General features: G+C 37.8%; 2 protein-coding genes across 4 annotated transcripts in view; one reads left to right on the top strand and one right to left on the bottom strand.

The window, feature by feature from the left end:
- plekhh2 (pleckstrin homology domain containing, family H (with MyTH4 domain) member 2) overlaps positions 1–2,932 on the bottom strand; it is a 44,181-nt gene extending 41,249 nt beyond the window's left edge. For both annotated transcript variants that reach the window (XR_014029037.1, XM_081350547.1), the window contains exon 1: positions 2,772–2,932. The gene's annotated coding sequence lies outside the window, so the exon portion shown is untranslated. The remainder of the gene's footprint in view (positions 1–2,771) is intronic.
- A 184-nt stretch (positions 2,933–3,116) lies between these two features.
- thada (THADA armadillo repeat containing) overlaps positions 3,117–26,358 on the top strand; it is a 107,089-nt gene continuing 83,847 nt past the window's right edge. The window contains exons 1-22 of one of the 2 annotated variants that reach the window (XM_081351949.1): positions 3,117–3,221; positions 3,451–3,531; positions 3,616–3,722; positions 3,809–3,942; positions 4,052–4,200; positions 5,671–5,703; positions 5,796–5,844; positions 5,972–6,168; positions 6,302–6,396; positions 6,527–6,750; positions 7,745–8,448; positions 9,613–9,764; positions 9,889–10,044; positions 10,133–10,228; positions 11,132–11,255; positions 12,265–12,410; positions 12,490–12,721; positions 13,443–13,578; positions 13,677–13,813; positions 14,495–14,656; positions 14,957–15,123; positions 24,008–24,117. In XM_081351949.1, the coding sequence (XP_081208075.1) occupies positions 3,459–3,531; positions 3,616–3,722; positions 3,809–3,942; positions 4,052–4,200; positions 5,671–5,703; positions 5,796–5,844; positions 5,972–6,168; positions 6,302–6,396; positions 6,527–6,750; positions 7,745–8,448; positions 9,613–9,764; positions 9,889–10,044; positions 10,133–10,228; positions 11,132–11,255; positions 12,265–12,410; positions 12,490–12,721; positions 13,443–13,578; positions 13,677–13,813; positions 14,495–14,656; positions 14,957–15,123; positions 24,008–24,117 (3,383 nt within the window). In that variant the 5' untranslated portion in view covers positions 3,117–3,221; positions 3,451–3,458. The remainder of the gene's footprint in view (positions 3,222–3,450; positions 3,532–3,615; positions 3,723–3,808; positions 3,943–4,051; positions 4,201–5,670; positions 5,704–5,795; positions 5,845–5,971; positions 6,169–6,301; positions 6,397–6,526; positions 6,751–7,744; positions 8,449–9,612; positions 9,765–9,888; positions 10,045–10,132; positions 10,229–11,131; positions 11,256–12,264; positions 12,411–12,489; positions 12,722–13,442; positions 13,579–13,676; positions 13,814–14,494; positions 14,657–14,956; positions 15,124–24,007; positions 24,118–26,358) is intronic. The other variant, XM_081351950.1, reaches the window with a different exon arrangement.

Raw genomic sequence — 26,358 nt, 5'->3', positions numbered from 1 at the left:
GCGATATCAACAGTGATTCCATATGCAAAATCGAAACTAATATAAGCAGTGATTTAACCTTGATCCATGATGTTGATTTGCTTCAAAATGTTTAAATGCAAGAAAGAAAAGTAAAAATCCAGTTTAACTTAGGCATGTTTCCACATAATTATCTACATGCATTATCTACATGAAAAATGTCAGGAGGGACTTCTGTAAAAAAAGAAATGTGACTAATGACATGGACTTTAGATAACTTAATGACCCAACAAAACCAGACGGCATGTGACTGACCTTCAACGTAAAAAAAAAAAAAAAAAAAAAAAGTTAAAAAATTGTAGGCTATGTTGTTGTTTCAATATTAAAAAACAACATTGGAGCAATGTTTGATGGTTGTAAATAGGTCATCAAAATAGTTGTAAATTAATGTTGAGATTCATTCACCCATGATTGATAAGGAAAATCTCGTTAATTTGCAGTTTTAACTTTGTTCAACTCATACCAGCTAAATTATTCCGTGGTGGAAAAGGAGGCTCTAGCTTTGATTTGGGCATTACAGCATTTTGACATCTATGTTGGCTCAAGTCAACCTGTTGTCATTTACACAGACCACAACCCATTGACGTTTTTAAACTCTCTTCACTGTCCGAACCAAAGGCTGATACGTTGGTCTTTGTTTCTTCAGGCTTACTGCCTTGATATTAAGCACATTAGGGGGTCTGAAAACGTTGTGGCAGACGCACTGTCACGTTCCCCTATGAATGATGTTTAAATGGGTGTTAAAAAAAAAAAAAAAAGGGGATGCATTTTTTTCTCTGTATAGGGTTTGTTTTTGTTCTAATTGTTTTTTGTTTGTTTGCAGGGATTCTTAGATAGATCCCTGTTCTAAGGGGAGGAGTGTGACGACCTGGGTCTTCATTGGGTTTTTTCCCAGTAGCAGACGGATGGCTCCGCCCCCGTAACCAGGTTGCATCCGTGACACCTGTGCCTAATTTCCCTTGCCTCTTTAAGAGAAGCAAGCTCGATGGCAGAGGGCGCGGACGGCCAACTTGATTGCTTTAGTTATTGTTGGATTATCTTTCTTTTTGCATGCATCACGACACTACAGCACATTACATTCTCACCCATACACCCATCACGACACTGCTGACTTTCTGACTACTACAGTACATAGTTTTTGTATATTTATTTAATCTAAATAAAAACGTTTCTTTACGGATTGGCTTTCTTATGTCCCCTTTTTTTTGTTGCGTCCCCTTTTTTGAGTCACGGGGCGTAACACCCACCATGTTGATTCACCTGTGAATAAATGCTGAAATGCAAATGGAAAATGGAAATGGAAAGCACATTAAAATCATCATCATGAGTTGCAAAATTTGTTTTATTAACATTTAGACAAAATAATCTGTCTCCACCTCGCTTCAAAACGTGATTGACTTTTCACAACTTCCTATGTGTCATAGAACTCATAACTATGTTTGTTTGGGCATTCACAATGAAAATGTAAATAAACAGTGAATATACTGAAGAGGGTGTTTATTTGCCACAACATTCTGATTAATACAGGTATATGCCAGCTGTCTTTTATGGATTTAAAAAACTGGAATCGTATTAATAATCTTATTAATACCCAATCAAAACATTTATATGGTGCATGCACAACCAGAATATGACCCAATTCCAATATTAACTGGAATAGAGACAAACTTTCAATTCAATAATAGTTGGAAATAAACAGCAAAGACAGTCTGTATTGGTTGTGTGAAAACGTCAGAAGTGTTCGAGGGCCAGGCAGAGCCCTGGGCAAACTGACCACCACTATAAAAACAAACCAAACCAGCCAGCACTGATACACCATCACACTTTTCCATCGTAAAAGTTTAATTATGAAAAACATGTGTTAACTGATGTAAATCAGGTGTTGTAAAGCACAACAGAAAAGTGTGAGTGAACACATTACACTACAACTTCTCTAGTTATAATAAGCTGTCATTACAGCATTGGCATGAGCACAAAGGGAGTGCAAACATGTGTTGAGCTCAATTAAGCTGTGGTAAATAAGACTGAGGGTTTGAATCTCAACCAATGTGAATAAAAACAACATGTAACTGTGGAACAACCTCCTTGAGAGACACATTTAGGGAAAGTGAGCCAAAGTGGATAACAAAGTCATTAAATGTAGATCTAGAAATGTATACAAGGATCTGGGAATTGTGGTAGGAATTTGCATCTCAGGAGTAGATGGACAGTGGTCCTTTGGCTCCATTAAAGGTTCTCTACAGTTCAATACAGTTAATACAGAGCAAATTTGATTCCTCATAACTGTAATTACATGTTAAACTCAGCTGATTGGACAGCTGACCTCATTTCAGGCACTATGTGGAATATTTGTACTTTTAAAGATTAGTGGGCCATTGAAAATGAATGAATTAAGGCAAAATATATATATTTTCAAATGACGAATATGGTATAGAAACCAGTATATAGAGTATAATGTATATTTTCATACAAATTTTAAACTAAAATCGTGATATAAAAAAGGTATATCATGTACATTTACCAGTTAACTGCAGCTGAAAGAATAACGATGCAATACAATTAGAGTTGTGTTCATGAAAATGAACAGAATAGAACAGAACATAATTTATCAATATTAACTACATTTACATCATATAAAATCAACAAATAGTGTATTTCAAACAACATAAACTTCATATTTAAGCAATTATTCCCTCCCTTTAACAAAAACAAACTAATACTTTTTTTTTAATAGTTAAAGATTATATCCTTACCCGACACTCAGTGTTACAGTGCTGTAGATGGCACTGGTTTCACACCATAATAAAAATATTATTCCGTGTTGTCCCAGTTGTTATTGCACTAATGACCTAATTATGATATAAAGAGCGAGCGTTTTCTAGCTCAAAGTTTTCACTCCAGCATCGTCCTGTGGAAGTGGGCGGGCTCAGGGGCGTGCTTTTTACGAGCACGCACAATCAAACCATTGTAGGTGTGGTTAGGACGTTTTTTTGGAGAACGGTGACGTCATGAATGATTGACTTTCCTGAGGACCAATCACACATCTGTAGTGTTGAGTCTGGACCAATCATATGTTTGATTGGGCGGTCTTTCATAGCGACTCCGGAATTGACGCGTCACACGTGTATGTTATGTTCCTGTGGAATTACTGATTTCTACACGCAGTATTGAACTTTTTCACCGGTACCTGTTTTATTCCAAAGGTATGACAATATAGGTTCATGCCTTAAAGTGTTCTGAATGTGCAGTAAAATAGGGTGTTACGGTGTGGGAGAACGTCGGTTTAATAATTGTCTGCAGGAAACAATAAAGTGACTAGGTTGCACTAAGCGCTGTAGTTTAAAGTTGATCTTCTTCAGTTGTTGTATTAGCTTTTTAAATAATTAAATGATAAATGTATGATGCTATTCTGCATTTGTTTTTATGTCCCAGAACTAGTCATGGTTGTGAAGAAAAAAACACCTAAAGTGGAGGCTGTAGTTTTGGATGATGTCAAGCTGAAGAGCCTGACAGGTGAGTGACAGATATCAACCTTTAGTGGTTGCAAATGCTTATAGTTTCCTGTAATATTTCTTTATATCTCATGTTTTCTCCCAGATTCCTTATCTGTGGAGGGGGACAGTAGATCAATAGAGCTTGCTCAGGTGCTGAAGGACAGTTTATCTTCACCTGACCCGGTTGAGCAGATCCAGCTCATCTCTAAGGTCGGTCTGCATCACATTCATCATATAAGTATACTGAATGTAACCGCTTAACACTTTTAATTCATTGCTTTGCATGTTGACTGCAGGCAGGCTTCATGTTGGAGCAGTTGAGAGAGGATGAATCCTCTACAGGTCCTTTACTTCATGCCTGCCTGAGCACACTAGCGTTCCTTTATACCACACTGCCGGCTAAGAACCCACTTAAGAGAGCTGTAGCAAGGTTAAAAGTACCCACATTTCACTGTCATTCATGTGACTTGAAATCAGCAACTCTTTTTAATGACTTAGTTTATTTAACATAATGGCATTTTCTTTTTCTTTTCCACCAGTGCACTACGTAGTGGCCCAGATTGGCTGGAGGAGAAAACGGTTGGATGCCTGTCTGAGTGCCTGTCTTCCTCTCTCTCCTCTATGAACGCAGATCACTTCTCACACCTAACAGATAGCATCACTTCTTGTCTGGATGGCTTTAAAATTGGTAAGTCAGTGTTACTCAAGAGCCTCCTGCGGCTCCCCAAGCTTTAATATGTGGCTTGGATGGCGGTAAATAATACGGTGGTATGATCAAGCAGTCAATACAGATATTTCTTAAAAACAAGTAGGGCAATAACATAACCCATTAAAAAACACATAGTGTCAGCTCCATTGCAAATAATTTTGATCGGATTGAAAGGGGTGGTTTATTACTTTTCTAATCCGATCGAGAGAACATGTAAACTCTTGATTGGATTGAAAACCGAAACTGAAAGGACGACGTATGACGCGCTGAACAAGCTTTTCTTCCTGTTGAATAAAGTGTCATGTAAATGAGTGTTCCGTCATTCTGAAATTCTCCTTTCACTCAGCATCTATGAAGTGAATCAGGACAACGTCCCACCAGTCTTTGTTTTCGGATTCTCATCCACAGATGGTGACCGCATTTTTACTGCGTGATAAATAGAAGCAGCACGGCAGGTTCATATGCTCATTCATTGTGTCCAAATTATTATGTCTACTGTTTAAAACAAATAAAGAACTTATGTAAGAGAATGGTTGTAAGCACAAACACCGGGAAACTTTGTATATTTGTGCAGTGTGTGCATGTCAAAAAATGAATTCCAATTTGAAGCTTGTGACATATAAACATGCACATCAGCCCGATCACATGTTAGCGTTCATGTGTTAACTACATTCAGATTCATCAATTCATCAATGCCAGTTTTGGTGGTCTTTCTAGCTCTTATTGCCGAATGTGCTCATGGATGGTGCGTATCTATAGCACGAATTTGATTTCTCGTGCCATTTATACGCCAAAAATGATTTTTGCGTGCATATGATATGCACTGTAAACCCCTTGGCTAGGAATAAGGGTGTGCGTGCGTATTACACGCCATAAAGTGCGTATCAAATGCACGCAAAAACTATTTTTGCTGTATAAATGGCACAAGAAATAAAATTTGTGCTATAGACATGCACTTTCATGAAATCGGACTGTTAGATACACTATAGGCTAATGTAGGAAAAAGAAATAACTTAAGGTTGTTAAATATATTCTGGGATGAATATATTCTGGAAATCCAGTTTTTTTTGTCATTAAAGGAAATTATCTTGACTTAGTTACAAATTTGACTGGTAAATCATAAATAATTATTTCCCCCCACTTTTGTATTTATTGTATTGCATATTGTATGTTCAGGGATGACAGATTGGTAAGAAGACATGGTATTTATGACACTGAAGACTGGAGTAATGCTGAAAAGTCAGATTTGCGATTACAGCAATAAATTACTTTTTATAAAAATAGAAAAATTATTTTAATTTGTAATAACGTCACACAATATTACCGTTTTGCTGTAAGTAAATGCAACTTTAAATTTATTTTTTTTTTAAATCTATGAGACCTCAAGCTTTTCAGAGGTAGTGTAAATGGCTGTAATATCATTTTTAAATAGTTCTTTTTGATTTACAGGTGAGAAATGTGTTCATCGCTTGCTAACAGAAGGTTAGAAAACAAGTTAATAATTTAATGGCATACCTTTGGCTTTCTCAGCTCTGTTTTGCAAATACAGCCACTGATTTTTTTCTCTCTCATAGTCCTCCAGTTCTTCCAAAGGACTTTGAATTATTATGTGGAGCAGAACAGGTAAACTGTTCACTTGTGTATTGAATAATGTGCTGTATACATGGATGAAAATGTTGACATCTTGTTCCTATTATCCAGAATCCTTGAAAATTGTCTGTGACATGGTTTATTGTTGTATGTTTTTCAGGGGTCTGGCGGGTCGTCATGTGGCCCAGGCTCAGCTGATGCAGTCCTGTCTGGCAGTGGTGAAGGCCTCTATGCTGGTGGTTCAGAGATCTCAGGAACCCATTAGTTCTGCAATGCTTTCAGCTTCAAGTGACCAATCTGATCTGCATCAAGTTCTCTGTGGACTACTCAACTGCTATACATGTATCTTAACTGATGGTATTGTTAAGACCAGTGTATTCTTCATATGCAATTGACAATGAGGTTTTGTTTGTATTTAAAAAAAAAATGTTGCATATTGTATTTATTTTTGTATTATATTTAAGTTCTTGCCTTTTTTTGCCCCATCCAGAGGAGTTTCTTCAGACGGTCCAGAGCACTGCTGGGATGGCTGTTGTTTTGTTCATTAGATCTATTATGGGGAATGGAGACGATGTACCAGTTATAGTAAGTGAGCATTCCTTCTTCCTTCTTGCATTGTATTTTGTACTATCTATCATTATTCAGTTTGAATAAATGATCTCAACTTGAGCTGCATTTGAACCCATTCCTGGCTGTGTGTGAAATGTGTTTGTAGGTTGCTGGTCTCCTGCAGTGTTCAGTGGATGCAGGCGACACCGTCCCCCAGTGGTTGAGGCTGAGCTGTGCAGGTCTGTATGACAGCAGCAGGCCTGCAGCTGTGGCTCTGTATCTGAGTCATGGAGCTCTGGCTATGCTCAGCTGGAGAGGAAAGACTCACGGTCCACAGACAGAGAAACTGCTGCTGCTCATACCTGAAGTGCTCCTGTCTCTAGATACAAGGTATTGAAGATGCCAAACACATTCATACAAGGATATGGTTAAAAAACAGATTTTAACAATTGACTGGTCAGTGGTTTATCTGAACCAGGGATTTTTTTGTTTATGTATAAACTGGAAGATAAGACTTTTTTTCTTTGCATTCAATTTTGTGGACATTACTATTCGAAAGGTTGGAATCTGTTAGATAAAAAAAAAAAAAAAAAAATTTGTAAGAACTCTTTTATGCTCACCATTTATGCTCACCGCTTTTATACTATAACAATTTTAAAAAATTGTTTTCTATTTTAATATATTGAAAATTTATTTCAGTGATGGAAAAGTTGAATTTTTAGCATCATTACTCCAGTCTTCAGTCACATGATCCTTCAGAAATCATTATGATGTGCTGATTTACTGCTCAAGAAACATTTATTCTTATTATTATCATCAATTTTGAAAACAGTATTTGCTGCTTAATATTTTTGTGGTAATCCATTTAATTTTTTTCCAAAGATTTTTCTTAGATAAATAGAAAGTACAGAAGAACAGCATCTATTTGAAATATATATTTTTTGTTTAACATGATATGTCTTTCTTACTGTCACTTTTGATCAATTTAATTCATCAAACTTTTAAATAGTAGTGTATATTCATCATTCATTTAAAAAAAAGTCTTTATAAAGATGCAACACAATATAAACCAAAAACTAAAAAAAAACTATTTTCTTAAATAAAAATAAATTAGAAATACATTCTTTTTTCACATTTCTTATTGGTAAAATGGGTTATCAATAAAAAAATTATAAAAGAACACAATTAATTACAGCATTTCAGTTGACAGAAAGCAAAATGTACGAGTAATAATATAATTGTTTCTCTCAGAGAAGTTGCATCTCTGAATTCACCTTATTTCACATCGTAAAACTGTTCTTAGTTAATTTGGTTAAAGTAGCTAGTTAAAGTTGATCAGCCTTGATTTCCATGTAATCTGCTCTCTAACATAAATCTCTCTCAGAGTGAAGGAGTCCAGTACAGTGATGGTAGTGGCTCGGGTTTTGACTCTCTGGAGCGGAGCAGCGGTTGACTGCGTTCAGGTCGACACGTGTCCCCCTCTCCTTCGCTCGTCTCTGGTTGGAGGCTCTCCTCTAATCGCACGCCTTCACCACCACATCTATGCCCACTGGGAGCACCCGCTGGATGGGGTCCGCCACCAGACACGCACCCTGTTCCAGAACCTTCTCAAGATCCACCAGCATTGCAGTGATCACAAGCCCGATCCCACCAGCGACCCTTACATCAGCCAGCTCACCCGGGACCTTCTAGCACTGGAGTGGCATATGAAAGGGAAGTACGGCACACTGGCCTGCCTGGTGGAGCACTTGGGTGCGGAGTATCTACTCAAGCTTGATGGTGGACTTCCATCCAGGCTGCTGGGTCTGATGGGCGATCAGACGCTGGCACCGTACGCCAGCGACCTTCTGGAGAAGTTGTTTGTCAGTCATAAGGCCCAGCTATGTGCGCGATTTAGGGATGGGCATGCGTGGATAGATGGATGGCACGAGGTTTGGGTGACACCTCTGCTGCAGGTACTGTGCACAGCCCGATTGGATCAAACCACTTATATACTAGACTACTTCCTGCCCAAACTGCTACGCTGCAACCCCTCCAGCCTAAGCCACATGGTACAGGCCCTACAGGAGATGCCGTCTTGCACTGAGGGTAAGAGACCTGCAATGTAATATATACAGATATGTGTATATAAATTATATGTACACCTGGGGATACTACCATAAGATTAGACTTTTTTTTTTAAGATATTCATTCTTTTATTCAGCAGTGATGCATCAAATTGACAAAAAGCAAAAAGTGATCGTAAGAACATTTATAATGTTACAGAAGATTTCAGTTTCAAATAAATGCTGCTAATCATCTTCTGTTCATCAACAATCCTGAAAAAATGCTAAATCAGAAAGAAAGAAAAATCAGCATATTTGAAAAAAAGTAGTAATTTTCATTGCAATATTCACATAATTGCCTATATGTGTATAAAATTAGGGTATTTGAAATGATAATTAGAAAATGGTGATACTGAATTATAGAAAGGCATATTGTATAGGACTGTGTATGTGTATATATATATATATATATTTAAAGGCACACTATGTAATATTTTTGGATCAAAATATCCAAAAACCACTAGAACAACGTTATATATTTTGTTGATTTGTGTACTTACATTATCCCAAATGTTTCTAAGAATAATCCAGAGAAATAAGCAGTTTTAACCAGGACACAGATCGTATCCGTGCGTCGCCTATCAATGACATCATACCCGCGTTACCCTCGATATCCGGTTTTATTTTGTAGAAACCATGGAAACAACAAAGACGTTTTAATATATTAAGTGTTTTATGAGACAGCTGAGCAACTGTTTGGATACATTAATCGACAGAAAACTAATCATTGTTATACAGCTCAACACATTTAGCCTTTTTGTTTAAATCTCGTTTTCTTGATTTACCGCGAGTACCGTATTTACCATGCCTAATATTGATCTACCTCACTGCAGTGTGCACCATATGTCTCATATAGTAGCCGCCGAGCGAATGCACAGAGTGTGACGTGCTTGTCTCTCTTTAGCAATCGCTCCAATGGCTTTCGTAACGTTAATAAATCTTTAATACATTACCGGTCATCCATGAATATGATTTCTGCCCGAGTCCCATCGTATTCTCCACCGGTTGTAGAGGTGAAGACAACAACTCCCATGATTCCACGAAATCAAGGTGTCATCAAGCTACGCCTTTGTTTTGAATAAACAGCCTCTAGTGGCGAAATAATTATATAGTGTGCCTTTAAGTGTCAAGTATGCTTGTTCCTCAGGGGCTGGTAGCAGAGGTGCGTTGGGTGCTCTAATGACGTGTCTGCGTGCTGCCCGATCTCAGGGGGTTCTCAAGTCTGGTGAGGAAGAACTGTGGGGTGGCTTGGTGTCTCTCCCACTAATGCGACAGGCTCTGGTGCACAAACATGATCAGGTTAACTGGAACCACGTTACATTTTACTGAACATTTAATAATTCATGTCTGACATGTTAAAGTGTGTCATTTCTGTGGCACTAGAACACCAAAAGGGAAATTGTGGCTGTTTATGTCATTTCAGGTGCGAATGGATGCGCTGGGTTTGCTATGTGAGAGCCATCGTAGCACGGAAAAACTGTCCAGACAAGAAATGGAGCTGATCCGCCACTTCTTGCCTTTTAATCTGAACAGTCAGTCACCAGGTGTCAGACAGCAGACTGTCAGTCTGTTAAAGAAGGTAGAAACCAATGTCAGTTCAAGCTTTGATTGGTCAGAGGACCTTGTAGATGTGTTCTAGTTGGCTCATGTCTGTTTTGTGTTGTCAGCTCTTGTGTAGGGTGAAGGAGAGTGCTCAGCTTCTGCAAAAGAGACAGGAACACCATGAGAACGACAAAGATCAGCAAGTCCTCAACATGTATCAGGTAGAACTGTCTGTGATACAATTATGATAAACTCCACAGACAGTACTTTCATTGGTCTTGAATCCTTGTCTTTGCAAATAATTTTACTCAATAGGCATTTTTGCATTTGAAACTTGATTAGATGGTGCATAACTAATACAAAAAAATAGCTTGGAAAATATAGCTAAAGGAGTGCATTTAGAAATGCTTATCTAAACAGCAAGAAGTGCCAAAGAACATTAGGAACAGAGAGATAAGTCATCTGATTACATGACCATTGAGTAATGTGTTGAATACAGGAGACGCACATGAAGCAATAAACATTAAGATAACAGAAGAAAAATGTTCTGTTCTCATTAGCTGGAGTTATGTTAGTTAAGATGAGTCATAGAGATGAAATCTAACTACTGAACATGATTATAAGGCTGCACAGAGAATGTGCTTTTTGCATATGTGTGGTTGTGTGGTTTCAGTTGTTCCTACATCTTTTCGTAAATTTAGAAAAAAAAATAGTAGGAAAGTTTTTGGTGAATCATGATTTGTCCGTAAAAATTTCTCACACAAATTTGTGCGTACGAATGCTTGGTGAATAAGACCCATTGTTTTAAGACTTCAAAATTGTTGATTATCAGTTGATTATCTTGAACAAAATGAGTTAGAATCATACATTTTTACTGGCCACAGAGCTTATTTTCTGCAGTAATCCAAAAGCCATTTAAACATTAAATTGGCTTTTTGTCGAGGGAACCAGGGTGATGCTAACTTCCAGGTTGGCCTACAAAAAAACAACATCACTGCAACACTATATATATATATTATTTTTTTTTTTATATATATATATATATATATATATATATATATATATATATATATATATATATATATATATATATATATATATATATTTATTTATTTTATCATCAGGAGTTCCTGCGCTGGTTCTGTGAGACTCTATTCCAGGTGTTTCAACCAGGAGCCTCGTTTTCCAGGTGTCTGATGGCTCTGCACCTGCTGCTGCTGATCGCTGAACATTTTACCTTTAACACAGGTATTACCCAATCTTACCTTGTAAAACCTGCTAAAGACTAGCCTGATGATGAGTTTTCATATATTTTTTCAAATTAACTCAGAAGGATGTCACCTCTAGTGGTTGACCGACACAGCCAAGGGTAATAATGATGAACGATATTCGTAATTGTTTCACTTACTGGAATCAGGCGATACGCATTTTCTTTTATTTTGTGCAACCGGCACAAAGAGGAAGCACCCTTTCTCCAACTTCATTGGTTTTTAACAGTTCTGTCTAAAAATAGTTTATTCAGCAAATACGTATTATATGAAAATTTTTGAACATCTAATAAACATTTAATGCCACAAACCTTGCAAAATTCTGCAAATCCAGCTGTTAGATCTTCTAGTGTGCATAGCCTGCTTAAAAAAAATGTGTACTCTGTTCATGACGGTCCTTCCGTTTGATTTGAATGGTTATGCAATAGTGAAAAACATATTAAACTTAATTTCAAACATATGCTGCGCTATATCTAGTTTGCCACTGTCATTTTCACTGTGCACTATGTGTAATTTATTACCTGGTCTTTTTTTTTTTAGCAAATATGATTCCCAGTGCGCTCAGACCAGATTACCGAGTACACTATTGAAGTGTTTATTTATGTTTTTTTTAAATCTTATTTATTTGTGAAAAATAGTATAATTGGGTTACAGAATCAAGAAATTCCTATCTAAATTATAAATGATTTTTTTTATTATTATTTTTATTAACAGATTTTAAGGTGATTTTTTTTTTTTCAAATCGATTTATTTTCAAATAGTTTATATTATGATAAATATTATGTCAAATATAATTTTAATAGCTGAACTTGTGCATGTGTTATTTACCACCTTTAAATTAATTAGTATTATATCATATAGACAGCTTTATATAAGCCATTGGCCACACTGCTCTTCAAGATATTGGTATCGGCCATTAAGAAATCCACAATTGATCAACCACTAGTCACCTCTATTATACTTCTCATCTGTTTAACTCTTTCTTTCAGGCTCTGTTGGCTTTGCTCTTGGAGAGTCAGTAAGTGTAGCTCATGCCCAAGCTGTGCTGTACTGCATTGCAAACAACTTTCTTGAAGTCAAACAGCTCGCCTGCAACCTCTTACAAAAACTGCCCCCTGCAGCAGTGCGACTTCAGGTCAGTGTGAAAATAAGAGTCTGAGACCAGTATTAAGTAATGCTCAAATGAATATGAATGCTTTTCCTCATATGTGTAGGAGCCGGAGAGGCTGCAGTCTTTGCTTCAGGTCGCTCTGAACCTCAGCACCAGCACCAAACCCTTCGACAGCGTCACTGCTGCTCATCTTCTCAATTTGCTCCTGCACCAGCCGGGTCTACAGGACGCGTTACTCTGCTGTATTCAAGAGCAGAACATCCCTCTTCGGCCACCAGCACTGAACCAGTCCCAGCTGTCTGAGGCTTCCACTCTGGAGCAGAACACCTTGGCAGGTATACTAGACAGGGACGTATTAATGCACGGGCCTACCAGGCTCATGCCCAAGGCACTAGAAAATGGATAGCAACACCACAACCCCCCCACCCCTGCCGAACATGAAATCTGAGAGCCAAAACCCCCACCCCACCCTGGCTAAACAAAAAAAATTGGCATGCATGGGGATGTTTAGACAAGTCCGACTCCGTGCAATATTGTAGATGTAAGCAGGATGTTGGTTTTCAAGAATCTCCAGACTTTCCATAATTTAATTGTGAATGTAAACGCACGTTCAACACTTCAAAAACCACGTGTCTTTTCTTAAAAGTTCACCCCAAAAATAAAAGTTCTGTCATCGGTTAGCCTCCCCCCATATTTTAGGCTCTTTCCAGTGCAAATACAAGAGCATACCAAATGGTCTACATGGTAAACAGAAGCTCAAATATATTTGCCTGATAAACCAATGAGGTTTGTTTTCTTGTCAGTAAAGCGCATCTGAGCTTCTGCAAGAATAAATGAGTTTTGTTCTCGTATGTCAAGTACTGTTGAGCTTCCTCTTTTTTCATATTTGATGTGCTAATTGCATGTGTTGATCAATGGTTATTTGTAAAAAAAAAAAGCAAAGCAAAGATGGCCTCTTTCAAATACAAAATGAGTCAACTTTTTACCTCTGTATATTGGTATCTAAATTCGAGAATGTGTTATATTTGTGATATGTGTTATATTGTGATATTTCAGTGGTGCAGTGGCTGATGATTTGTCTGAAAGAAGAGATTTTGAAGGCAGAGTCGTCTCTTCTGCAGGCTTCTGCTTGCTGTCCTTTATATGGCAGAGCTCACTGCATCACTGCAGTACTCCAACAGCTCAACACTGGGTACTTCCACACACACTTAACCTTTAATCATCTACTTACAGAGGTCTTGGCATTTATTTTGACTGGTGTTCATGTGGTTGATGTATGTCTGTGTTTAGATCACTTGCACTGCTGTCTCAATGGAGGGCTGTTGTGTCAGAGCTCATAGGCCTGTGCTACAGGATGTCTGATGTTGTGTCACCTGTGGTTCAGAGCTCTTCTCCCGAGGGCCTCATTCCTATGGATACAGAGTCTGGTAAATGCATCTAACACTGTCCTAACTGAGTCCTACCCAGCTGTTCCCATGCCAAGTATTGCATAAGTAGTTGGCCCCTTGATTTGCGCGAGGAAGCCCCTCATCTGTCCTAAGTGGGTGATATGTATCGTGTGAAAGTACAAATGCATCATCCGATTGCTATGCTGTTTATATTGTGTTGGATATATTTCTGTGCCTGTTAATGGGCAGAACTGTTTTATATTACTTACACATGTAAAAACATGGAATAATATGAAAATGTAGAGCAGGATGTGCCAAGGCGAGGAAGAACAGCATCATCTCTTTTCTCACAATGTTTAAAACGGTTTGATAAAGGATTCAGTCTCTATAAACTCTATAAATTCAGTCCCTTTTTTCACGGGCAGCCAATGACGATCGTAGCCTGGCGTCATGCAGTTTTGTTACAAACCTACATAGGTTTGTGCAGGACGTAAGACTGAAATTGCTGACGACTTGTTTCAGGCAGTTTAGAATCGGTTCTTTCTTTAGGGAGACAATAACGACACTTTGATTTTTGAAAGTTTGCAGACCTTTTACCTTCACAAACAGCTGTATGACATACTGCATGACATGTAATAAGTGAAAAAGAATAATGGGGGACTTTAAATTCTTCACTAATAACATACATGTTATTAAATTACATATTTTCTCTCTCCACAGAGACCTCTGCTGACCTACAGAAAATCCTGCAGGAGATTCAACCTCGTGACTCAAATGACTTTTTCACAAGTGCCAGAGAGCTGGACCCCAGTGAGACCAGCCATAGCAGTGAGCAGAAAGAGCCAGAGAACGACGTTCATAAACAACAAATCTGTAACACTGGTACAAACACATTTGCCCATCACTAGATACAGTTCCTCCACCCTATTGCCCTTTACCATAGTATCTGTATCGAAAAAGCACATTTTTAACTCAAATTTCATAGATTTAGGCATGTCATGAATCCATTAGTATGATGTAGTGGTAATCGTACTGATATGTTAAACATCATACTTTTAGCCATAATTCGTTTTAAATGATGAGATGGTGTTGCTGTAATACATATCCTGTCCATGAGAGGCCGACATTTGATCAGTGTTTTCCGAGTGCTTATTTGTGTGTATGTTTATGTATGTTGTCTAGGTGGCAGTGATGGAGAGGCCTATCGAGTCACCGCTCAGATGGTGCTGGTGTGTTGCTGGAGGACCATGAAAGAGGTGTCCATGTTACTGGGTCATCTGTGTCAGAGCATGACTCTGTACTGTCCTCTCACACACCCTGACAGCAGAGGAGTCATCACGGAGGACCAGGTCAGGCACTTGTCAGGTGTCACCTGATCTACTATTCACTGTCTGACATGCATACACACACTCCTCACTGAGACTGTTATAATAGAAACCGCTGGGCTCTCCCTGAAGCCAAGATCTTGGTTACATAAGCTAGTGAGATATAATGGAGAACTGTACCTCATACTGTAGTGTGGAGACTTTTACCAGTAAGCTGATCTTTTTGAGCTCAGGGCTGAGAGATGAGACATCATGGTAATAGCTAATACAGACTTAAGTATGGTTTAGGAAACAGCCCCTGAAGAGGCATCAGGAAATGTGATCATGGTGAATACAACTTCATTTGCCATAAGGCTGAGCCTGGCGCCCATTGAAAAGAAAATGTCAAACGTATTTCCAGTACAGACTTAAAGACTCTGTTCTAATCCCTAGGAAGCTGCCTCAATGTCTACTCTCTTCATAGTAGGCTTCCTTCTAAGGTGGAATCCTATCCCGTATGTAGCTTCTTAGCTTGAATGTTAGGAAACAATCATTTATTATTATAAAAAAATGTGGAAATAAAAAAATGTAAATATGTGCTGTGTACTTCCCTTTCAATAACAAAATAAGCACACAACTAAAATGACAGCAGTAAAAAATCATCAGTTATAAGAAAGCATCTGATTGTATTGATGTGGATATTTTTGCTCTAGCTCTGAAATTCACTGCTATCACGTCGACAGATGAGTTCATTAAAATTACACTGTTATGATAGTTTGATTATAAAGTATATTTGATAATATATGGCTATGTGAGACTATAGTTTGAATTAATCCCTCTTCTTTGCATGACACATTGACATTAAAGTACAGGAGAGCTCTTTCGGCATTATCCTGAACATTGCATAAGCATTCGTTTCATGCGTCTTTGAACGGCAGAAAGGCTCTCGTAAGTGTGCGTAAAGGTCACATCCTTTTGATTTTCCTGGCAAAAACGTCCCAAGTCGTTCATTTAAAAATCAATCTACATGCTTTCATAGAAAATTTAGGAAGTTGGGGAAGGGCTAATTTTTTTTTAAGTATCGTTACAAGCTGTTCACACATTGGCAAAAAAAAAGCAAGATGAAAGATGAAAATTCTTACATATGGCCCCTTTAAATTTGCATTAAAAAAAAAAAATAAATAAAATACCTAGAAAGAAACAGTCATTTCAATGTTTTATCCAATGTGAAGTGTCACACTGGGAATTCAATATCAATTAGAATTTTTCACTGTAATATATAGATGTTTGTTTTCACTTCCCTAAATTCAAAATTTAACAGTATTTTACTGTCCTGTAGATTAGACTGTACTGTATATAGTAAGGGGACGTACCGTTAACCATTTTTACATTCCTTTACCGTTAATACGGTTTATACACTGACTTCTTTTAAACAGTATTGAAAGTTTTTTTGTTTTTGTTTTTTATATATAGTTGTCAAATTGCATATTTGCTGTACATTTAAATCTCAATGATTTGTTTGATTACTGAATTAGAGTAATTGTAATCTGAGAATCTCCAATTACAATAATCGGAATATACAACATTTCATATAATTGCCATGAAAATACTGCCTGAAAAAGGGTTTGTTCACCCAAAAATGAAAGTTCTGTCGTCATTTACTCATTTATGTCGTTCCAAACCCGTAAGATTTTAGTTCATCTTTTTAACACAAATGAAGATATTTTAATGTAATCTGAGAGATTACAATTGACATTCCATGCAACTACCATTTTGACGCTTCAAAAGCGGTTAGCCAAAGTCAAACTATTTTTAAACAGGGATAGCTTTGAAACAGTTATTCACGCTTTTATTTCAACACGACTCGGCTACTGTAACTCATACGTCGGTTACCCCTCTCTTCCATCTCTTATCTCCAAATGGTCCACACGAGATCACATCACCCCAATCCTACGTTCTCTGCATTGGTTACCAGTCCGATACAGAATTGATTTTAAAATTGACATGGGCGTAGAATAAATGGGGAACGAGTTGGGATGTGTCCAAAGACATAAATTAGTCCCCCGCACTTTTTTCGGCCAAGTGTAATTACGTAGGGGGTTTCATGGGCCAATGTGAATGAATCTAGATTTAATTTCAAACAGACAAGATACAGTATTCTATGCATGACCTGAAGCCTGAAGCCTGAAGCGACGTGAGCATTATGGAGCGCTAAACACTCCCATGTAAAGTCTGTTTTATTCATGCAGGAAGCCGGAGGGCACCCTCGTGTAGAAAATTCTGTGATATTTGGATTTGGACTGTGGATTTTTACCTTGTATAAAATCCATGATGACTTGATGCACAGGTGTGTGTGGTACATAAACCAATCATCATATTGTCATAAGGAAAATATAGGGAAAAATATTATAGAATACAAATTTCCAAATTAGTGGTTATTATTCAGCAGTGTATTTGATTGCTTAGCCAGTTAAATGCAAGAGATAAGAAAAATAAAACCTGTCAATTAGACAAAGGTCAGAACAAAAACTGGTATTGCTCTTGACGTTTCTTTTCCGCTCACTTCTGAGGTGGCTATGCCCCTGTCTGAAGAGACACAATCTCTTTATATGATGAACAGGTTTAATTTAGGCTTTTATTCAGATATAACCCTTTACTAGTTCTTACCTTTAAGTGAGCGGTTTCATATTGGATCATTTGTTTCACTTGTCGTAGTGCATTCTGGGATTGCCTTATTTGTGAAGGATATATGCGATACTGCTCTCGTATGTGGCTAAAATTAGGTAAATTAGAAGGAAGCATAATTTTGCTCCCTATGCTTCAGGACAGAAGTGCACTTATGATGTTTCTAGATGGTGGCTAGGTATGCAGCTCACTAGGGTTTGGAGCAGTGCTCTAAAGCAGTGCTCATGTTGGACTCTAATTCAACATGAACCGTGCCAGCTGCCTGTGTTTAGCAGGGCAGTTATTTTCCGTCGGCAGTTGTTTAAACCATGTGAATGTATATGTTGTCTCCTGCTGTGCCCAGCTTCAATTAGCATGTGCCCTCTTAGCATAGTGCTTTCATTTCAGACCAGCCTGCTGTTTAATAGGCCGACTGCCTTTCCTATCCTGCATTCTTTTCAAATAGCTTCCTTTTTCCCTGAAGAGCTGAACCACTTCACACAGAACTCATTCACCAGGTTTTTACACCTGAGACTCTTGCAGCGGTTGTTCTGGCAGCATCTCGGTCCTATGTGCCAATACGATATATAAACATGAATGTTTCCTACATCCTGATATATATTCAAAACCTCCCTGACTTAAAGCCGTGACCACTTTGAGTACAATATGAACATTTGTTTGTAACAGTGTTTGTGTACATTCACTCTACATTGAACCATGCAAAAAATAGCTTGTGGCGTAAAGTGAAAATTCCCTTTCTCAAATGGGCCTTGTCCTTAAACCTACTGGCCTAGCGAATAGATTGCCCAACACTTACTCAACTTGTTTATACAAACCTATATGGCTGACTTTTTTCTGTGTAAAGCAAGAGATATTAGTAAAAAAACTAAACAAAAACATAAAAGGGTAATATAATATTTTATATTTTTTAGATTTTAATTTGTATTTTCTCTATATAATTGTATTGTTTTGTAGATTTTATAAAAAAAAAATCCTGACAAATGTCTTGAAATGCAACATCTGAACAATGTCTTGAGGTTTGGTAGCCGTAGTATTAGTGGAACAATTGAATACTTCTGTTGAATTATTAGAAAATAATGCACACTCGTTTCATGTCGTGGCAGCATTACCACCTTAGGTGTGCATTATTTTCTTATAATTCAACGGCCCGTCTTCAGTTATTCCTTGCATACTACATGAAGATGAGTCACACAGGTTTGATTTCAGTGAATTAACATACAGCGCTTAATACAATTACTGGACCATTTTTTATGTTTCTGAAATGGTTAATCCACCAGTATGTGTAGCTCTTTAGTCACAGTTTGCCAAGTCAAAGTCCGGACTTGCGTCCTATTGAACAAATTAGGAATTTAGTGGATTCAAAGATGGATCGCACAAAAGTTTAACCAAAAGCATGTCTTTGGGAACAACTAGAAACTATTTGGAAGTCATTAACAACAAAGACTTTGGAAAAGTACTGCTTATAAAAACAAGCTGTTATCAAGGCCAAAGGACGGCATAAAAATATTGAATTTTTTGGTTATGTGTGAATAATGTTTCAGTTTGTTATTTGCCTAATAAATGACAATACAATTTTTAGTTTTACATTTTTTTTTTTTACAGATTCCTAAAATATTTTGTGTTTTCTCTTTATTATGACAGGTGGTCTAATAAATTAGTTAAGCACTGTATCGTCTAACTAATGAAGTGAAAATGCAGAATTGAAAAAGAGATTTAGAGGTAGAGTGGAGGCTAAGATTATCAATCTGTTCCTCACACAAAACTATTGTATGCCTTCAGAAGAAAATATTAAGGTTTCAAGTTTAGGTTCATTTAAGTTTATTTTGTAACATCCTGTGGAGAGCAGATTTTGCATAGCAGTTGAGGGGCCGGAGGTTTAAACTCTTAAATTTGTTTTTGATGTCTTAAGCTAAGAGCGTAACTTCGGCCAAGGCCAGACAGCTTGGTCAAATGTTCCCACTTTGTTTTCTTGATAGATCGCTGTAGTTTCCAAATCCAGAATTTAGCAAGGGAGGGAGCAGACCTTGCAACATCTTTTGCACTGAAGTAATGAAGTAATATATCATTAGAGCTGTTACTTGATATCTGTGCGAAGGTTTCAGATTGGGAATTCGTGTTGATCAGCCAGCGGCCTCGGTGAATGCGTTAATGTGTCAGTATGATTGTTATTTTCACTGCTCTGTCCTGCTAAAATGACTTCAGTGCTTTAACAGATGGAGTGAAGTTATTCAGTGATGTCACTGGTGTGGTTACCATGGCATATTCGCCTGTTATGTAAAGGATGATCTAACGATGCTGCCGGGGTCCACATGGCTTGTGTTTGCGGTTTGTGTTTATGCCTCATACAACATCTTTTTCCAGACCGCATTTCATCAGAGGGTTCGGACCGAGCGTGTGTTTATGATAGTGAAGGTTCTGTTTCCCAAATGTGTGTGTCCTGCATCCTGTTATGTCCTCCGTCGCTGTGGAAACACGGCACATGTTTTCAGACTGTGGAGGCGCCATGGCAACTGCAAGCAGTTAGTCACATCTTGATGGTGTATAATTCCTTTAGTTAAGAGTGAACCGCTTCTCAGTAGGGGATGTTTTTCACCATCATTGTGGTACCCAAAGTCGTCGTGCTCTGGTCATTTGACCATCAAATGCTCTTTACAGTCAAATCTGCCAGTTTCTGTTGAGTATATCGTTGCTGTGAAATTAAGGGCCTACACATTTGTCTCAAGATCTTGCATGTTTAGTTTGGATAAAACACCAATTTGCCTCCGATTTCAGGCATTTGTCAGCGATTTCGCAAAACCTGTCGGCGAGTGAAAATAGAGCCTAACATCGTGCAGTGTGAACTCCGCATAAGCTGAGAGAGTTGTGATTATATGTTTTAAGTACTGTACTCCGTTTGCTAGTTAGCTGCATTAGCTTGAAACGTTTCTAGAGCTGATATTTAACTGTACATTTTTACATATACTGTTGTTTGGCAAATTTTCGTCAGCAAAATCCGGGAAATTCAATAGGTATCCATGCTATCTGGAATTTCTCCTGCGGGTGAAAGATTTCCCCATGCAGATTTCACAGCGGGTTCATCATGTTGACCAACAAAATGCTGCTTGGTTTGAAACATTGTTAGGTTTAAAGTGTAACGTTGCAGATTTTCAACCCGCTTTGTATTGTTACAATGTCGGTAGTCTATGTGCTACCTGAACAAAAAATCTGCAAAATACTTTTGACAGCTCCAGGGCTTTCGTGAATACTACAGATTATACTTCCGCATTTTTGTATCCCCACACACGGACTGTCAGATCAACAGAGGGTTATTAACAGAACAGTTATTGTAAGGGTAGGTTTATCACTGAAAATTGTATCGTACTTTGTCTGCTTTTTAAACAGCGTTAAGGTAAAAATGGAGCACTATTTCAACAGCTTTCTTACCTGTACGTAACAACGTTTTACACCATTGTAACTAAAAGTTTGCTAAGTATCATTTCCTACTAAAGCAAGGCGGTATTTGACTCTGGTCAGGCATATTCATAGCAGACTGGTGGGAGTGACCTTCGACTGCAACATGCCCGGTGCATTATGGGTGTTGCAATTTTCCAAACTATTTGCCAAAAGGGAAAACAGCCTTTTTTTTCCTTTTCTCTAGTCGTGTAGCAACGATTTAGGACGTTTTGCGCCACTAAAGTCGCAGAAACTACATACTTCAACTTTAAAAAAACGTAGAACATTTGAAATGTTGCTTTGGCAACTAACTGAAAAAATAATTACTGAAATTAAAACTGAAAAAAAAAAAATCTTAAATAGAAATATATTTCAAAAACTAATAAAAATGACAAAGCACAACAAAAGAATAACAAAAATACTAAAACAAAAAATGAAAACGAAATGTAAATATAAAAGCTATTTTATTAGTATATCAATAATACTAAAATGTTTGACTACTGTCTGAGCATTGCTTCATACAGTACATTGGTGCACAACTGACATTAGACAATGGACATTTTTTTTGCCAGCAAAATTTTGCTAATGCGACCACACTATTATCCTTTATATAATATGTATTTAAAGGGTTAGTTCACCCAAAAATGAAAATTATGTCAGTAATTACTCACCCTCATGTTGTTCCAGCCCCGTAAGACTTTCGTTGATCTTCGGAACAAAAATGAAGATATTTCTGATGAAATCTGAGAGCTGGATCACTCCTTCATAGGCTGCTTGGTAATTGCATCTGCTGGCCCAGGAAGTTAGTAAAGACATCGTTAAAATAGTCCAAGTGACTACCGTGGCTCAACCTTAAGTTTATCAAGCGACTAGAATACTTTTTGTGTGCAAAAAAACAACAAAAATAACGACTTTATTCAACTAATCATTTTCTTCCGTGTGGGCCTCTGAGTTCACGAGAGCACCACGACGCATGCGTGAGAACTGAGATGATGACACAGATATTTGACGCAGATAACTATGTATTCTGGTTCGAATAAGTACGGTTGGTTAAACAAATTCAAGTCTTCATCTACGTCGAAATCTGTGGACATATTTACGAAGACAGTTTTATGTACAGCGCACGTCTTCCTCTGCTTGCAAACAGACAGTGCATCGCTTCCGGCTATGTCAAGGCGTCATCTTCTCAGTTCTCGCGTTGTGAACTCACGTTTGATTGCACTCTCTGTGGTATTTCATTGTATTTCGTTTCTTTCTCAATAGTTATTTAACCAGAATTTGAGTTATTGGAATCAAGACCAACAACATTAGACCTCGTTAACCCCTCTTAGTGTTAGACATGCAGGAAAAGCTGCTATTTAGGTCACTGACCCTGACAGTAATTAGCTGGTCCTGTTGGGAAATTTCTCGGTGCACGTGGAGCGTAAGCAAAGTTTGGTGGTGGTGGTTTTGGGGTTGGGTGGGGGAGGGGGATTTGCGGGTGAAGTTGCAAATAGGAAGTGTTTGGCTAAATAAAGTCGTTTAGAGTTAACAGTAGCTCCTTAACTACTGTTTTGTTGAGCTATTTTGTTGATTTGGGAGCAGAGGCTGACATGTACAGTACAGTTTCTATTTTACCAAGCTTATTTGTTAGCAGGAATGTTAAAATAAAATAAGGGGGCTATTTAAATTCAGATTGAATTTCTGAATTTGGATTGTGGTAAAAAAAATACAACTGAGAATTTATTGCATGCAACTTTGTTGCAATCCTGGTGTGTTTGGGATCGTTATCATTGTGGATAATAATGTCCCCAATCGTCCCCAATAACATTATGTTTCCCCTGCCGTGCTTAACGATTGCACCACGATTGCATTTGGCATTAAATCACTCCAGTTTTTCCTATGAACACACCTGACACCATCCAATGCTAGGTTGTTTTGACTTGTTGGACTGCAGAACATTGCTCCAATCTTAAACACTTCAGTCCATATGTTCTTTGGCAAATGCAAGGTGTTTTTTTGTAGTAGATACAACTAACAAATGGTTTCTTTACTGGTACACAACCTCTCAATCCAGCCTCTTGTAGCTGTTGGATAGAGTTCAAAATGAAATGGGAGGTTCCTCAAAATCTCATCCAGGTCTATAGAAGCTGTTTTGAGGTGGTCCCACATTCAGTTTATTTTCATCCTCCTGTCAAAACTCCTTGGTCTTCCCTGACCAGCCACAGCACTTTACATTCTGCATGGTAGTGGTGTCACTGTGCTTTGTGGACATTGTGACCATCCACATCTTGCATGTGAGCAATATCCAAAAACGATCAATCATATTTAGCCATTTCAACAATATGGTTGCAGGATCAGCTCCTTCCAAAATAACATCTAATATTATAGCTAATACTGGCCACATAGTGATTTATTGAATTAAAGACTTGGAATAATGACTGCAAGCTTGGTGCATCATGTCAAATGAAACACATACATTAGTTTTATACTCCAAGCACAGCTTCACATCATGCTTACAAAATAGGAAAACATTTTTTTATAAGTTTGAAGTGAAAAGAAGGGAATTTTCTTAGGTCGGGCATCACTTTTGGCCACTAATGTATATGTAATGTCATTGCATTCTAAATAAATAGACATTAATATGGAGTTAAGTGACTGCCTGAGTGAAGTTTTTTGAACCCATAAGAATATAAGTTGGACCAGTCCATCTAGATTTTATTTTTGATGTCTACTATATTTTATTTTGGTGGTATGCACACAATGCAGACTTTTTAATTTGAGTGTCTTCAATTATCCATTTTGTCAATCTGTCTGTCTGTGTTTCTCTCAGGTGGAAGGTGTGGGGAAGTACTTTCGGGAGCAGCTGCTGCAGTCTCGTCACAGGGGGGCGTTTGAACTGGCCTATGTGGGATTTGTTCGGCTCACTGAGATGCTCTGCAGGTGAGAGATCAAACTCTATCATATTGCTTGACTGACCCCAACAATTATATAATAATGATGAAAACGCACATACTGACTTGTCAACTTGCCGTCCAGTAAAATAGCTCCCTTGTCATTACACAAATTCAAGATGTTTTCAGCCCAAAGGCCTCAGACAGCTAAGTGTGCATCTTTAGATGAGGGAGTCATGAGGACTGCTACACCAGAGCCCCTAATGTTGTGCTTGGCAACCACGTTTCATACCTGAATGAGTCCAGCCCCCTCCACCCCTGCTACCTCTCAGCTGCTGGGTGGAAAACAAGCTTCAAATAATCAGGAAGTTTGAAAACTTTTAACATCTGGAAATGTGAGATTTAATGAGCTTTGGAATGTGTCCAGTGCGCAGAAGTTAAGGAAATTGACTCGCTCGCTTTTACAACAGTGACATGAATAGGACATTAGATCGGTTCTACTGTTGTGGAGTTGCTGAGGGAGCCTCTTGTAAATTTAATTAACCTCTGCAGTTCTCTTTTTTTGTTTCCATGAAATAAAAACAGTCATAGTGTTGCTGTCGTTAATTAAAACAAAAACTATTAAAAATACGTTGAAATAGCTCAAATAAATTAGAAATGTTACATTTATATTTTTGGTTTAGTTTGTTGCAGTATTACATAGTTCTGCCATGAAACTCTGAATGGTGTAGGCTAATAGGTCTTTAACTTATTGGTAGCAGTCATGTAGTTATCTTCATAACACAGCTGATTGATTGCTGTTGCAGCAGCTGCCAAAGAGCTTACTGCTCAAACATTCAAATACTTGGCACTGTTTGCTGTTTCAGTCTGCAGTGCGCTTTCAGAACCCTCCCCCTTCCCCAACTCCACCTGTATAGATGTGCTACAGGGTTAAATCATGTCTGTTACATGTGCAGCAGCAGCATGTCTTACATGCTCACAGCATATCTGTGAAGGTATTCGCAGTAGCAAGTCTCGGTACTTGCTCTGAAGTAGCATCAGTGTAGCAGATGTATTTCGCCAAGACCAAATACATTGACATTGTATTAATTCATTGTATGCATAAATACATACATGAATGGCAACTCGTTCTCCACCATCACATAAGAGGATCACATTTGAATTGCAAGATGATTTATTTATGCAGAAAATTATCTATTTCTAAATGAATGATTATTAAAAGATGTAATGATATATAATACCATGTCTAGGGATTTAAACAATAAAGAGAAAATAATAATCAGATGGGTTGATGAATGTTGATAAATAATGAACAAACTTAAAGAAAAAGAGTTGAAGCAAAAGACTTCTCTGGAGAACTATGTTCCACCAGAGGAAGAAGTACTGGTGAGCAGATTTCTACAAACTTGTATACTCTCCACCCATAAATTGACGTCTCTTGCCAATCACATTCTGATGAAAAGTGGAAGATAGGGCTGTAACAAATAGCAAGTAATAACAGTAAAAAGTAAATAATACTAAAATAAAACTCGTAGCTGTTGTCTGGTCTATTAGAAGTGATAAAGTTATTCATATTGGATTTAAGCGCTGCATTTCGATACAATTGATCATAGTATTCTGCAGTGATGGGAATTGATAAGATTTTATCAATATCAATGACACTGACGATTCTGCTTATCGATACGATTCTTTTATCGATTCCTTTTTCCAATGTGTGGAAAAAAGTAGTAATATGCTTTTTCGGCAAAAAAACAAGTGGGTTTATTTGTTTTAAGGAATAATAAATAAGATTTACAAAATAAATAAAAAATCTTCTGTAAACACAAGCATACAGGTCAGAAACTCTTCTTTCTAATATAGAATTAAAATTGTTCTCTATAAAAACAGGGATGGAATAGTTATACATAATACAGTGTTTTCGTAGAATATTCCTGTTATTTGTAAGATGCCAGTGATATTTAACATTACATTACCCTGTTCAACAGAGGTTACGGTGCTGCTAGCTTGGGCAGTTGTACGCAGCGGATCAATTCCTGCAAAGCATTCCTGCCCTGCAATTTAGTACCATTTAGTACCATATATGTTTATGTTGCTTGTATTTGCACCCTTACACGAAATAACCAGCCCGTTCTCATCCTAGGGCGTCATATATTGACGCTTTTGACATTCCGTCTACATCGAACGCACATGGCACCCTTTAGCGTCAATATGAGACGCAGATAGAAATGGGCCAGAAGGCGCCTCCTAGCGGTCTAACCCGAAACCTACCCCAGACCTAAACCTACCCATA

The sequence above is a fragment of the Scardinius erythrophthalmus genome (genome assembly GCF_964197995.2).
Source record: "Scardinius erythrophthalmus genome assembly, chromosome: 21".
In the NCBI taxonomy this organism is placed as follows: domain Eukaryota; kingdom Metazoa; phylum Chordata; class Actinopteri; order Cypriniformes; family Leuciscidae; genus Scardinius; species Scardinius erythrophthalmus.
This window is presented reverse-complemented; position numbering and strand designations above follow the sequence as displayed.